Raw genomic sequence first — 13,518 nt, forward strand, 5'->3', positions numbered from 1 at the left:
ACAGGTTTCATTTAGACTGGACTTGACAACACCTGCATGTCCAATCAAGGATTTGGTATGAAATCACATTTTCTCAACAATATAGGAGTTTTGTTTTTTGTGGTATTGCATGACATTAAGTTTATGTTGGTTTTTTCAGTTGGGAAAATGCGTTATTCTTCGTGTCATATTTCCTTTAATTGAAAAGAAAGAAAGAATGAAATAAATAAGTTATATTACTTTCTGCAAATAAACAAAGTAGGTCAATGGTTCCTAGTACATAATCAAGTTGTAACATCATTAGCATTGCTAGAAAAGGAAACAAAAAGCTATGCCCCAAGACAGTAAACCCTAAAATTTGAGGAAGACGTCTAAGTACAAAACGTAGCCAATCATGTAAGATATACAAGGTCCAGACTCAGAGTAAAAGAAGGGGACCCTTCTTTATCCTCAACATCAAAAACACCCTTACAAAATCCCTATGGACCTCCCTAAAAGTATTATCTAGATTAGGTTCATAATAAGAAACCCATGATGCAAACCTCAGGGCATCAAATTATTCCTCATTGAGGCAGAAGAATTAGAGCATCTAAAATCGATATTATAGAAATGATGAAAAAGATAGTAATATGACCATGGTCTTGAGCTCTAGAAAGAGTGCACGCACAAAGTGTTAATTTTTTCTCATACCAGATTTGATTTATTTTACTTCAACAATTTATAAAAGCCCCATAAAATATTTATCTCAAATATTTCTGAATTTGCCAAAAAATAAATACACTGGTATATTACCTTAAAATGCAGTGGAAATAAAAATAAGAGATCACCCACACCACAACAACAAATTTACACCCAACACAATCTTCCTTCATTAAATTTCTTGGTAAATTCTGGGTTAGATTCACAAAGAATACATAGAAAAATATAGTTGATAGGCACCTGGAAACTCAGCCCCATTGGGAAAATTAGTTTGAAAGAATTCGGCCTCTGGAAATTGAACCACATGAAGCAAATTGGTCTCCTTTTCTCCTTGCCTCTTACAACCATTGCGCACTAGAGAAATCAGCCTCCTTGGATAATTCTGGCTCGTCCACAATTTGACCCTCTTCTTCAGCAACCTACCCCCCTCTTTCCTGAACTCAGCCTCCTTGAATTTCTCCCAAAATTTGTAGAAATTCCACGAAATTCTTCAACTGCTTATATGAACAATCTGAAATCTAATTTCTTTTCATAAAGACACATAATTTTCGTACTAATTTTGCAGCAGAATAGGAACAGCAATAATGCAGTGACACAATATAAAAACACAATATTTCTAGGGAACCCAACTGGGAAAACTCTCTGCTCGATTGAAACTTTTATTCATAGAAGAATGAGCAATAGAGGATCAAAAAATCCGATACAACTGTAACGAACAAAGTTTGTATAGGCAGCAATAATCTTTAGAATACTTTGAAGACAAAGACATCCATTGTAGGACAAGTAATTGTATACTGGATATTATATAAAAGAATTGATATGATATGATTACAATGAGGGTGAGGGCCTGCTTATATATACTAGGCAGGTACCTCTTCACCAACGGTTATGTCCTTATGGACATACCTCTTAATTAATTAAATACTAGTTAATTAATCATTTACATTATTTGTATTATTTTATATATTTTTATTCATAACAAACGACATGGTCTATGTCTACTACAATCTCCGATTATGGGTTAGGCAACTTGAGAGGATACCTGACATGGAGCCATCTCATTGGATGAGATTGACACCACTTTTGCATGGGGGTTGAGGCCGAGAGGCCTGTCATGGAATCAACCTTGATTGGTTAGAGGAGGTAGTGGAGGGGGTAGCAGTTGCAGGGGAGGAGGAGGTGACACCACCTACCATAGTCACTAGTAGAGGACGTGGTCTACCTCCTTTGGCTCCTAGTTCTTCAGCGTCTAGAGGACATAAGAGTCCAATGCCAGCTCTAGGGCCTTCTTCATCTAAAGGGAATGCTATTACATTTTCTCGCAAGAGGGGTAAAGGAAATCATTAGTTACTTAGTGGTTCATTTCATTGTATATGGCTCATGATGTGAGATACATTACTATATTTTTTGTTGATATTTTGAGTCTGAGTTAGGACTCAGGATTCAAGACATGATTCACTGTTATGTGTGATGTAGTACTACACATATTACACATCTTATATATTAGTTCTTTGTTCATATTTATGTGTCAATGCATTTATTTTATGTTGTGGATTCTTCAGATACGAAAAAATTTGATTTTTTTTTTTAGTATTTTTTTAATTTTCCGTTTTTTTGCTGATTTTTACGATTTATTCTTTTTCTAGCCCCTTGCCGATTTAGTCCTGATTGCGATTATCACAACATTGTATTTGGTATTTTATCTATTTGAGTACAATATTTTTCTCCATTGTCTTAATAGGTCTACATCAAAAGAAATATTTCCATCAACTCATTTGCATGCCATTCCAGAGGAGAGAGTGTTCTCCTGTTTTGTAGTGATTTTCAGTTGCATGATATAAGTATTTGGTTGGATTGACAGTTTGAACAACAAGCTAATGAGATGGTGTCAGCAATACCTTGGGTAAGACAAGTTAATGTGACAATGTCTGCACAACCTGCCAAGCCTGTTTCTATGGAGGGTATGCCAAGTGGCCTGAAAGCTGTTTCAAACATAATCGCTGTTTCAAGTTGCAAGGTATGCATATTATAATCTTGCCTGCAAATACAACGCTAATATTTCACTTTTGGCCTGTGACAATTTTTTAGATAATCATAAATAGTGATGGGTTAATTTGAAAGAAGTTATGAACATTGTTTTCACTTTGATTTAATATATCCTGTACATCTTTTCTCTGTTCTCACTGGATCTCTGAAATAAATCTAAACGTCAATTATGTCAATCTGAAATTCTGAATGCATTTTTAAACCTTAAGAATTATTGCAAGAATCCTAAAATATCTATCTGATAATTGGAGGAAGGCATCAGTACAATCACTCAGAGAGAAGAATATAATTAGAATACATGGTGGAATTCCAGAGTCATCCTTGTATCCTTTGAAGCCAAATAGCAGTGATGTTACAATCTAGCTTGTATCTAAATTATCTAACTAGTCACTTAATGGCATATGTTAACTTTAATGATGGTTAACCTTCAATATATGATTAAGTTAATCATGGCCTGGATCTTTTAATTAAAAAGACCTAAATGAGTTCAAATAACATTTTTTTGTTTGCATATTCATCATTTATGGTCATCTGAAAGTTTATTTCTTCAACTCTTTTGATTGGGACTGGGAAATTTTATATTAAATGTGGCCATAAATGGCTGTCAAAATCAAGGTTACTTGGGAGCAGGAGCGGCATTTACAGAAGCTCCCAGTTTGGGAGCGATTTTTTATATAATATATATATTTTTATATTCTTTATATTTTGATGCATATATGTCAACAAAAGCATGTAGAATGATGAATTAGATATAAAAAGCATAAAAAACATAGATTGAACCATATAACAACAATAATCTAGAAGTTATAATCTTCATCAATCACGTTCACAAGTTAGTAACATACAACATATTGAGTCTCATGATTCATCAATCTTAAAGTTTCAAACTTTCAAAATTCAATATATAACATTTATCATAATTGATCACCAAAGTTGTACTTGTAACCTAAGTGTAACCATTACAACAAAGAATATCTAACATGAAATGAAACAACTTTCAACTTTACAAAGCATAATATTTATAATTCATTACCAATGAGTTATAATTGCCAACTTCAAACCTAAGTTACCGGATCTGCTGGTCAAGGGTTCAGGATCCACAGATCCATGTATCCAGCTAGAACCGGCAAAAATACGCCTTAGTGGAGGATCCATGAAATTCGGAAACATATCCCGATGCCCAGAAATGGATCCCGATTACAGAATCGGATCCTCCACAAAAAAAATTTAAAAGCCAGTTTTTACAGTTTAGGTTTTGTCTTGTCTTGATCTGTGTTTTGTCTTTATGTTTTGTCTTGGTCGGCCACAACAGCGAAGTAGTGAAGCGACAGTGGAGGAGGAAGCAACAATGAAAGAGGCAACGGAGGAAGCAACGACGGTTTGTAAGTTGGCCACAACGGCGAAGGCACAAATTTGTAGAGCTTTGAGAGCAGGTAAGATTTGTAACTTGGCTGCAAACATTCATGGACAAAACATCAACTTCTTCCTCATCGTCATTGATAGGAAAGAAAATATGGCGATATTATATTCAATGCTTGAGAGTATTGTAATTATGCTATATTGTAATTATATTCAATGCTTGCGATATTACAAAATGGTGTTCCTAATAAGACTCTAATATTATGCTATATTTCTAATTAACTCGAGTATTGTAATTAAATTATAATGTTATTATGTGTAATTATAGAAATATAACATAATGTGTAAATATTTTTAACTTAGAATGAGACTCGAGAGTATTGTAATTAAATTATAATGTTACTTAGAGACTAGCTTTGGATTGATGTTTCTATTAAATATTATAATGTTACATTTTCTACCGGTTACATTAAAATATTAAAATAATTAAAATAATTAAAATATTATAATTATATATTAAATTTATTAACATTACATTAAAATATTAAATTTTTTAAAATTTTAAAATATTATTATATTTTTTTTGTACTTGACGTATCTTTGCCGTATTCGGATCTTGGATTTTCAAAAATCTAGCGAATCTGAATCCTGATAACTTAGCTTCAAACTTCAAGCTTAAATTATCAAAATTCAAACTTAAATTGTCGAGGTGCCTCAACCTGCTCAAAGGAAACTAGGTCTATTGGCCACCGATCAGCATCTTATGCCATCCAAAACTTAAACAGTTTGAGCATGTCCATCTAGGCTAAATAAGCTATTGTGTCTACTATATGTTTAAACATACTACTGTCAATGTAAATGTTATCCGACTAGATCATTGTAACAAAACAACAAAAAAATTTCATAACTTCCTAACTTCTCAACATTCAGTCATCTGACGATTCTATGGGAGCCGGGTCCTTAGCACTCGACCCTGGCATTTCGTTTTGCAGTAGGCTTTGATTTTTTTTTCCATGCGGCCTAAGTGGACATTTTGGTGGTACTGTTGCACCTATACTGCTTGGATCTCTCGTTGAATATCTTTTAAGCTAGGCCCCTCTTGCTGGGTTTGCGACAGATCCTCCAAATTCTTGGTAGCTGTCATTGCTTTTGCCAATAAGTTCTTCATAACCCATTAGAGCTGGATTGTCTGTTTAAAGAGAGTCTGCCTAGCTCGGGTGTGTCTTGGGTCCAAAAGCAGGGGTTCCCAATCCTCCGCTGGAAGTGGCTCTGCCCCTAGCCTTGGCGTTCAATTCCGCCTCCCATGACGAAATTAGGGACTTATCCTCTTTCGTTGGGTCTTGCTGGCCGAGGCCAATGACGTTTTCCTTTTGCTGTCGGTCTGTTTACAGTTGTGCCGACACCCTCTTTTCCTCGGCCCCGCTTCTGCCTTCACTATGTTGCCTTCGATCAGAGTTTCCTTCAACCACGAGGACTTCCAAACTCTTGCCTTGTCTCGAAGCAGAAGTGCCGGAGTCGGAGGGTGAAGAAGATTAGACGGACTTGAAAGAGTAGCGTAAGCATAAAAGTTAAAACCAAACCAAATGTCAGTGTTTCCATCCATCCATTCCCTGTGGAGCGCAGTTACTGAGTCGTGTTTCCTGGTCTGAGGAGTGAAACCCAATTTCCCCCCAACCCCTTCATCAATTGCCTTCATCCTCTCTGTACCCAGACTTAGGTGAATTCCCTCCCTCTGGCTCACTATTCTTCCCCCAGTCCAGCCAATGCTCTAGCTCCATGGATTAAACCTCTCCATGACCGAATTGACAGAATCACAGGTATTGGGACACTCAGGTATTGAGATATAGGTGGCAGAGCAGACCCTAACTGAATTGATAGACCCGCCGGTGTTTGGAGACCTCAGCTCGCCATTCATGCCCCTTTGGACCTTAAAATTGCCAGAAAACCCGACCTTGACGGGATTGACAAACAGGTTGGTAAAGGGCGTGCCCAAGTTTGATTGCATTCCCTCCCTCCGGCTTTTCATTCTACCCCCGACCCTGCCAGGCCTTTGGCTCCAAGAATTTAACCACATCGTTGCAGAATTGACAGCCGCATGGGTATTAGGGTCCCCCGAATCCCCTTTCATGCCCCACTGAGCCAAAGGTTTGCCTGGAAACCAAACAATGGCTGATTGGTCAGACACACCGGTTTTAGAGGGCCACGACTCCCCATTCCTAACCTGCTGGACCAGAAGATTACCCGAAGACCAGATAATAATAGACTGAACAAACATACAGGTAATATGAACCCCGGACTCCCCATTCTTCCGTCTTTGGCCCAAAAAATTTCCGGGTGACCACAAGATCTCAGAGCTGCTTCGGTCCCGTCCAGGTCCTAGACACCTGCGTTTGACGAATGCAAGGAAAAATTTACGACCCAAGTGCCAAGAGCAGACCCAAACCCTCCATGAATGCCCCTTTGAGCCAACAAATTGCCATATAACATTGAAATTAAAATGTCGGACCACAACAACAGTGAATTGAACCAAATTCCACCAGAAACATGCGGAACCATCACCAATCTTTGCCAAACCAGCCTCCTTTCTTGCAGCATAGGCTACATATCTAAAACAAGGAGGGTCTGAAATACGTACTAGTGTCCCTGTCTAGCCAAATCTCTGGTGGCGTATTCTTGTTGGTGGCGTCGATCTCTCCTTCTGCAGGCGAATTCCACCACCCTGCTGCCAGTCTCATTTCCCATGGGCAAGCTACTCCGCAGACTGTGCATGCAAACAATGACGACCCTCGCCACCTTTCCCGCTTGTATACCTCCTTCCATTGCCGTTTTCCTTCCCAACGCAGTTGCCACTTGTGGCCATCCTCTCCAGGTTTTTATTACTGTGCGTGTGTGGGGTTTTTGGGTGGGCCACCCACCTACCCTGTCCTCCGTCCTCTTACACATGTCAATGATCCGCATGGGGATCTCCTATCCCATCTCACCCCGATCAGGGTAAAGAGTCAACATTTATTAAAACTACTAGAAACTAGAAAAGACAAGTAAATCTATTATCTACAACTTCCTCTTGCCGCCATGAGAAATGTCTAATTTCTGAGCAGGTCGTGGTGGTCTTCTAGGAGTCTCCTCCTGCACAGTTGCACGACCAAAACCAGAAGGCACATGCCCTCCACATGAGGATGTAGATGGAGGTGGCGACAACAAAGGAACAATACTTGGAACTCGAGCACTGGCACTGCTACTGGATGGTGGGGGTGGCATGGTTGTTGTTGCTTCATCTTCATCTCTCATAAGTTCTGCTTCCAATTCTTCAAGATGTATAGTGCCATCCTCCAAATTATCGTCCTCTGGGTGGTTGTCCCAAATTTTATATGTTGGATCCTCATAAGCCCAATCACAATAATGACTCAACAACCTCAAGTTGTAGTGCACATAAACCAAGCTTTCTGCCCGGTTTTCATTGAGTCTGTTTCTTCTCACATTATGTATGAAGCTGTAGGTGCTCCAACACCTCTCTGCAGAAGAAGTATTTACAACCTGTGAGAGAACTTTTTTTGCCAATTTTGGCAAAAGTCCCATGCCGCCATATGCTTCCCACCATGTGAGAGCATCAAATCTGTCTCTATCTTCCATTGCATGCAAAGAACCAAACAAACCAATGCAACTGAAGTATCTGCTTAATTCAAGATGCAGATTGCCACACTCCTCCCTGTCAGGTACCAACTTGTCTAATACTTGCATATATCCTGCAGATACCTCTAGATCTGTATGGGATTTGACCCTAACCCCTTCCCCAGGTGCAGGTTGGCCCAACCAAGATGGAGAGTATTATTTTGGCATAAGGATATAGGCCAAGGCATGTAGTGGAACATTAAGTTTATTCCACCATGTACACACACTGTGAATCAGTGTATACAAGTTGGGATCATCTTTCTGAACAATATCTTTTATTTGCCCCAACATGGTATCCATTTGCTCATACACCTCCCCAATCACTAGTTTATCTGTATCTGCAAAACGAATCATGTTATAAATGGACTTGGTGAATTCCAATACTTGCGTCACACGTACCCAAAACAGACCATCAAGAGCGGTCTGCTCCACCTGTTCAAAACCTTGCTTGTCAGTTGCATTTGTAGCCCTGTCCTTTAATACCTACTAGAGTGGACTTGATACCATGCTAGCCAATGACTCTCTTACCTTCAAAAGGTGCTTGAAGGTGAGGTAATAACTAACAAATCAGTCTTCGCAATCTTCAACAGCTCCAATATTGAGTGACTGCAGAAAAGCGCACGGGTATTGCTATGATTTGTAATAAATTTTATCATTTGTTTGCCTCTCTTGTACAAATCACCAATCCATTTGTATTGTTGGTTTTTGTTCTTAATAATATCATGCATCAAAAGGTTCATTGTGTGAACCAAACTCCTAGACCAAAATATGTTGGGGTATTTATCCTCAATAATTGCTCCCAGTGCCTTACAATTAGCAACGTTATCAGTGATGATTTGGATGACATTGTATGGCCCAATACGTTCAATTGTTTCAAGTAATGGTTCTGCAATGTTGATGCCGGTCTTGGACTTCTCTGAGTAATCATATGCTAAAAGAAAGATGGCACCATGAACAGACACAACAAGAACACTTATTAATGGCTTGCCTTTTACATTTGTCCATCCATCAGATACAATGGACACCCCATGCTCAGTCCAAGAATTTTTCATTCTACTCAAAGAATGTGATATTTTTGCTTTTTCATGATCAAGTCCAACGATTCTAGCCTTGTCATACCCAGGTCTCTTGTATCCTTTGGGGGCATCGTTTATGGCAGAAACCATTTCATGCGAATAAGGTGACCGAAGAACATTGAATGGTATCCCACATGCATAGAGAACCCGATAAATTTTTTGAATCCACATCATTCCTACACCCTTCGTCAGGGAAATATGATATGTATCTACGCCTTAAAGAGATGTTTGTTCCTGTGCCTCCATATCCACTGCCATGGGAGGATGTGAAGGAGTTCTTTGTGCATGTTGATGTGATTGTGATCTATGTTCAAAGTGTTGATTTGGGGTAGCATCGGATGTGCTCTAGCCATGAAAATTGGTGGAGAGGCTAAAGCACATGAGATATCCAAGACCCAAAATGGTTTGGACAGATTGTACCTGGTTTGGCAGATATAAAAATAATTAATATTTTTAATAGAGTTCCTAAGTCTAAACTTAGGAAAAATAAAATATTAATGGGTATTAATATAAAACTGGGTCAGAAGGTTCTAAAAGTCATGGATTAAGCCAAATCTAATCTTAGCCGTTGAAGGACCAACAGGAAAAGTATAAGAGGAGGCTTGAGGGCCAGTTGGAGAACACACCAGAGTGATCGGTCATTCAATTTGCTAGAGCGGGGTTGCTAAGCAAAGTCGAATCAATGATTAACAGCGAGGGGCAGTGAGTATTGGATAGAGAGGCAGAGATAGTGCCGAGAGACTAGCGCAGAGGCAGAGAGCGAGAAGCAACAGCCAGAGCAGGCCACGCAAAGCCCAGCAGAGATAGTGCAGAGGCCAGAGGGCCTGCGTCATCCACGCAGAAGGCAGCAGGAGTGATGCAGAGGGTCCCAGAGGCTGCGTAGTGCCTCAGAGGGCTGACGCAGAGGGTTCTGAGGCTGATGCAGAGCAGCAGGAGGCTAACGCAGTGCTTTAGAGTTGCTGGAGAGGGTTTCGTGGGACAGGTTTTCTGAATACCTGTTTCCGAATAGAGAGGTATTACTGCCGGTTGTTTTTCTTTGTCAAGTGAGCTAGTTTGGCACCCAGTTGTACTCAAGGAAATACTGCATAATAATAAACCCTCAGAATAGCTGCACCGATTTTCCCGCATTGGGTTTTTCCAGGGACGTTTGTCCAAAAATAACGGTGTCACTTGTGTGTTTGTTTTCTTTTAGCTGTTGATATGTAGATGTTGAGACTGTATTGTGTTTATTTCGTTATTTATATGTTTTAAATAACTTGTTCGAATTTAACAAGTAGAAGAAATAAACCAGAAGAATACAGATTAAATTTCTAATGGGTAATACTTAGAAATTTCAACATGGTATCAGAGCGTGGTTGCAGATCACAGGAGAGTTGAAGGCATCATTTAAGCAGAGCATTTGCAACAGAATCAGCTGTCCTGAGTGACAGAAGCTGATCCTTGCAGAAAGCGATAGAAGAAGGGTTGACGCAGAGGGATTGCGTCATCAGTCCGGGCCAGAGAGAGGCCAGCGCAGAGGCTGAGGAGGGCAAAAAGAGGCTCACGCAGAGACTAGGAGGGTTGACGCAGTTGGCTGAGGGAGTTGTTTTGCTAGTGCGGGATTGCGTAGAGCCTAGAGGCTCAGTCCTTCAATTGTTGGGGCATAGGACGCTGTGGGCAGTTTGTGAGAGCGACGCTGGTGGGGTACTGTGGGCAGAACAGTACCTAACAGGGCAAAACCAAGGTAGAGGGAGTTGCTACCGAGGCGGATTTCTAGCCAAGGAATCTGGATTAGTGTTGCAGGTGCACAAAAGATCGAAGAGGTGCAACTTGACGATTGGCAGGAGGATTTCCAGAAGGGAAATCGTGACTCAGAGGGAGTCCAGCAGAGAACTTCTAGGCAGGAAGTAGAGAGACTCAGCAAGAGTCGAAGAGAGAACTTCCGGAGGGAAGTAGAGAGACTTGGAGGAGTCGACAAAAGAGTAGAGAGATGGCCATGAATGAGCTGATGGATTTGGACAGGTTGGATGGGGCGTCCAATTTTGCGGTCTGGAAGGCCATGATCTTGTCCATTCTAGATAGACATCGCATCAAGGCCTTCGCCTTGAGAAAAATGGCGATCCTAGTTGACCGGCTGATAATGAGAATTACGAGGAGGCAATGGCCAAGGCGAAGTGCATCATCCTTGATGGGGTCAAGGATCATGTGGTCCAACATATTGTCGAGAAGGAGACGACAAAGGAAATTTGGGATGCCTTGAAAAAATTGTACCAGCGCACTGTTGAAATTTCTATGTCTATCCATTAGAAATTTAATTTGTATTCTTCTGGTTTATTTTTTCCACTTGTTAAAGTCGAACAAATTATTTAAAACATATAAATAACGAAATAAACACAATACAGACTCAACATTTACAGATCAACAGCTGAAAGAAAACAAACACACAAGTGACACTGTTATTTTTGGACAAATGTCCCTGGAAAAACCCAATGTGGGAAAACCGGTGCAACTATTCGGAGGGTTTATTATTATGCAGTATTTCCTTGAGTACAACTGGGTGCCAAACTGGCTCACCCGACAGAGAAAAACATCTGACAGCAATACCTCTCTATTCAGAAACAGGTATTTAGAAAACCTGTCCCATGAAACCCTCTCCAGTAACTCTGAAGCACTGCGTCAACCTTCTGCTGCTCTGCTTCAACCTTAGAACCCTCTACGTCAGCCCTCTGAGGCACTGCACAGCCTCTGGTACCCTCTGCATCGCTCCTGCTGCCTTTTGCGTGGATGACGCAAGCCCTCTAGCCTCTGCGCTGTCTCTGTGGGCTTTATGTGGCCTGCTCTGGCTGTTGCGTCTCGCTCTCTACCTCTGCGCTGGTCTCTCGGCACTATCTCTGCCTCTCTATCCAGTACTCACTGCCCCTCGCTGCTGATCATTGATTCGACTTTGCTTAGCAACCCCGCTCTAGCAAATCGAATGACTGATCACTCTGGTGTATTCTCCAACTGACCCTCAAGCCTCCTCTTATACTTTTCCTGTTGGTCCTTCAACGACCGAGATTAAATCTCTAATCAACAGCTAAGATTAGATTTGACTTGATCCATGACTTTTGGAACCTTCTAACCTAGTTTTATATTAATACCTATTAATATTTTATTTTTTCCTAAGTTTAGACTTAGGAATTCCATTAAAAATATTAATTATTTTAATATCTCCAAAACCGGGTACAATTTGTCCAAACTATTTCTGGGTCTTGGAGATCTCATGTGCTTTAGCCTCTCCACCAATTTTGATGGCTAGAGCACATCCGATGCTACCCCAAATCAACACTCACTCTTACTGAGGATTTGCTCTAGTAATACTCCTCACTGAGCATCACTCTGATTATCTGGCACCAGTAACTATGCTGATGCTAGGCTTTCCCGCCCAACATCCTCTGCACTGTGGCATCTTATACTGCTGCCCATGGCCCTGCCACTGCCACTGCTGCATCCGTACGACAACTCCCTCTGCATCCGTGTTGCTGCTGGTCCTTTCTCCCAACACTGCATCTGCACTGCAACCCCCTCTTATCATGCTACATCATGCTACTATTAACTGCTACTGCACTGCAACTCAGTTACTGAGAAGTAATTGATCCACCCAACTACTGACATCTTTGTCAGGCTAGAAACACTCCCGATGCTCAAGCTCCCTCTGTCGCTAACAAGGGCTCCCTCTACTGACCTCTGCATTGCTGCATCAACTCCCCGCATCTTGCACCATTGCACACCTCTCTGTGCCATCCTGCACTGGTGCAACACTCTTTGTGCCTCTCGCACTATTACAGCCTACTAGCCTCGTGTTGCCGGGGGACTCCTGCACTGTAGCACTCTCTGCCGCTTCATCCGCATCTGTTTCTTCCGACATCCGCCAGTCTTGCTACTTCTCACTTCAGGGCTCCCGTAGCAAGGTATAACCCAAGAGGTCGGGTACCTCAAGGATCCTACCCCTCATTGCCTGTAGTCTTCTTGACTATAGCTCGATGTCTCCCCACCTCTTCTCTAGAGGTACATGAGCACTCATGGCACAATCGTCATTCTCCTCAACCTCCTTCTCCGCCTTTGCTGGCGCTGCCTTAGAGTCAGATGCCTCTCCCTTGTTCATCTTCCTCGAACACTGGTTCGCATAGTGACCCAGTTCCCCACAGTGGAAGCACTTGACCTTGGAGAGGCCCTTCTTCTTCCTGTTCTCCTGCTTTCTTGCAGATGCCAGAGTTGCATCTTCTTCCTCTTCCTTCTTGATCCAGACTCCTTTGCTGCTACTTCTCGTCTTGCTCAACCGCTTGACGCAGACCCTAGAGGCAGCGTTGGAAGATTTCGTGGGACAGATTGGAGCTGGAGAGCTGGATAGAGTGATGTAGTCCCTATCAGGGTGACACAGAGCAGCAAAAAGCTGTATTGTTGCTGTGGGATCGTTCATCCGGTGATTTAGCCAGAATATCTATCTCCGACTGAGAGGTACTACTACTGAGGGCATTCTCTGTTGGGTGAGCCATTTCTGGCACCTTGGTTGTATTATGAAACTGCATGATAATAAAACCCTTTGAATAGCTGCATTGGTTTTCTCGCATTGGGTTTTTTCGGGGACATTAGTCCAAAAACAATGGTGTCACTTGTGTGCTTGTTTCTTTCAGTTTATGATCTGTATGTGTTGATTTTGTACTTGTATTTA

The 13,518-nt window shown here is 41.2% G+C and overlaps 1 protein-coding gene across 1 annotated transcript in view; it reads left to right on the plus strand.

Annotated features, from left to right (window-relative positions):
* HCF101 (ATP binding protein) overlaps positions 1 to 13,518 on the plus strand; it is a 461,386-nt gene that overhangs the window by 93,254 nt on the left and 354,614 nt on the right. The window contains exons 4-5 of the mRNA XM_089411334.1: positions 5 to 55; positions 2,540 to 2,695. Of these exons, the coding sequence (XP_089267460.1) occupies positions 5 to 55; positions 2,540 to 2,695 (207 nt within the window). The remainder of the gene's footprint in view (positions 1 to 4; positions 56 to 2,539; positions 2,696 to 13,518) is intronic.

This window comes from Pinus tabuliformis, chromosome 3_1, assembly GCF_031772625.1.
Source record: "Pinus tabuliformis cultivar Carrire ecotype Pingquan chromosome 3_1, CPIR1, whole genome shotgun sequence".
Classification (NCBI taxonomy): domain Eukaryota; kingdom Viridiplantae; phylum Streptophyta; class Pinopsida; order Pinales; family Pinaceae; genus Pinus; species Pinus tabuliformis.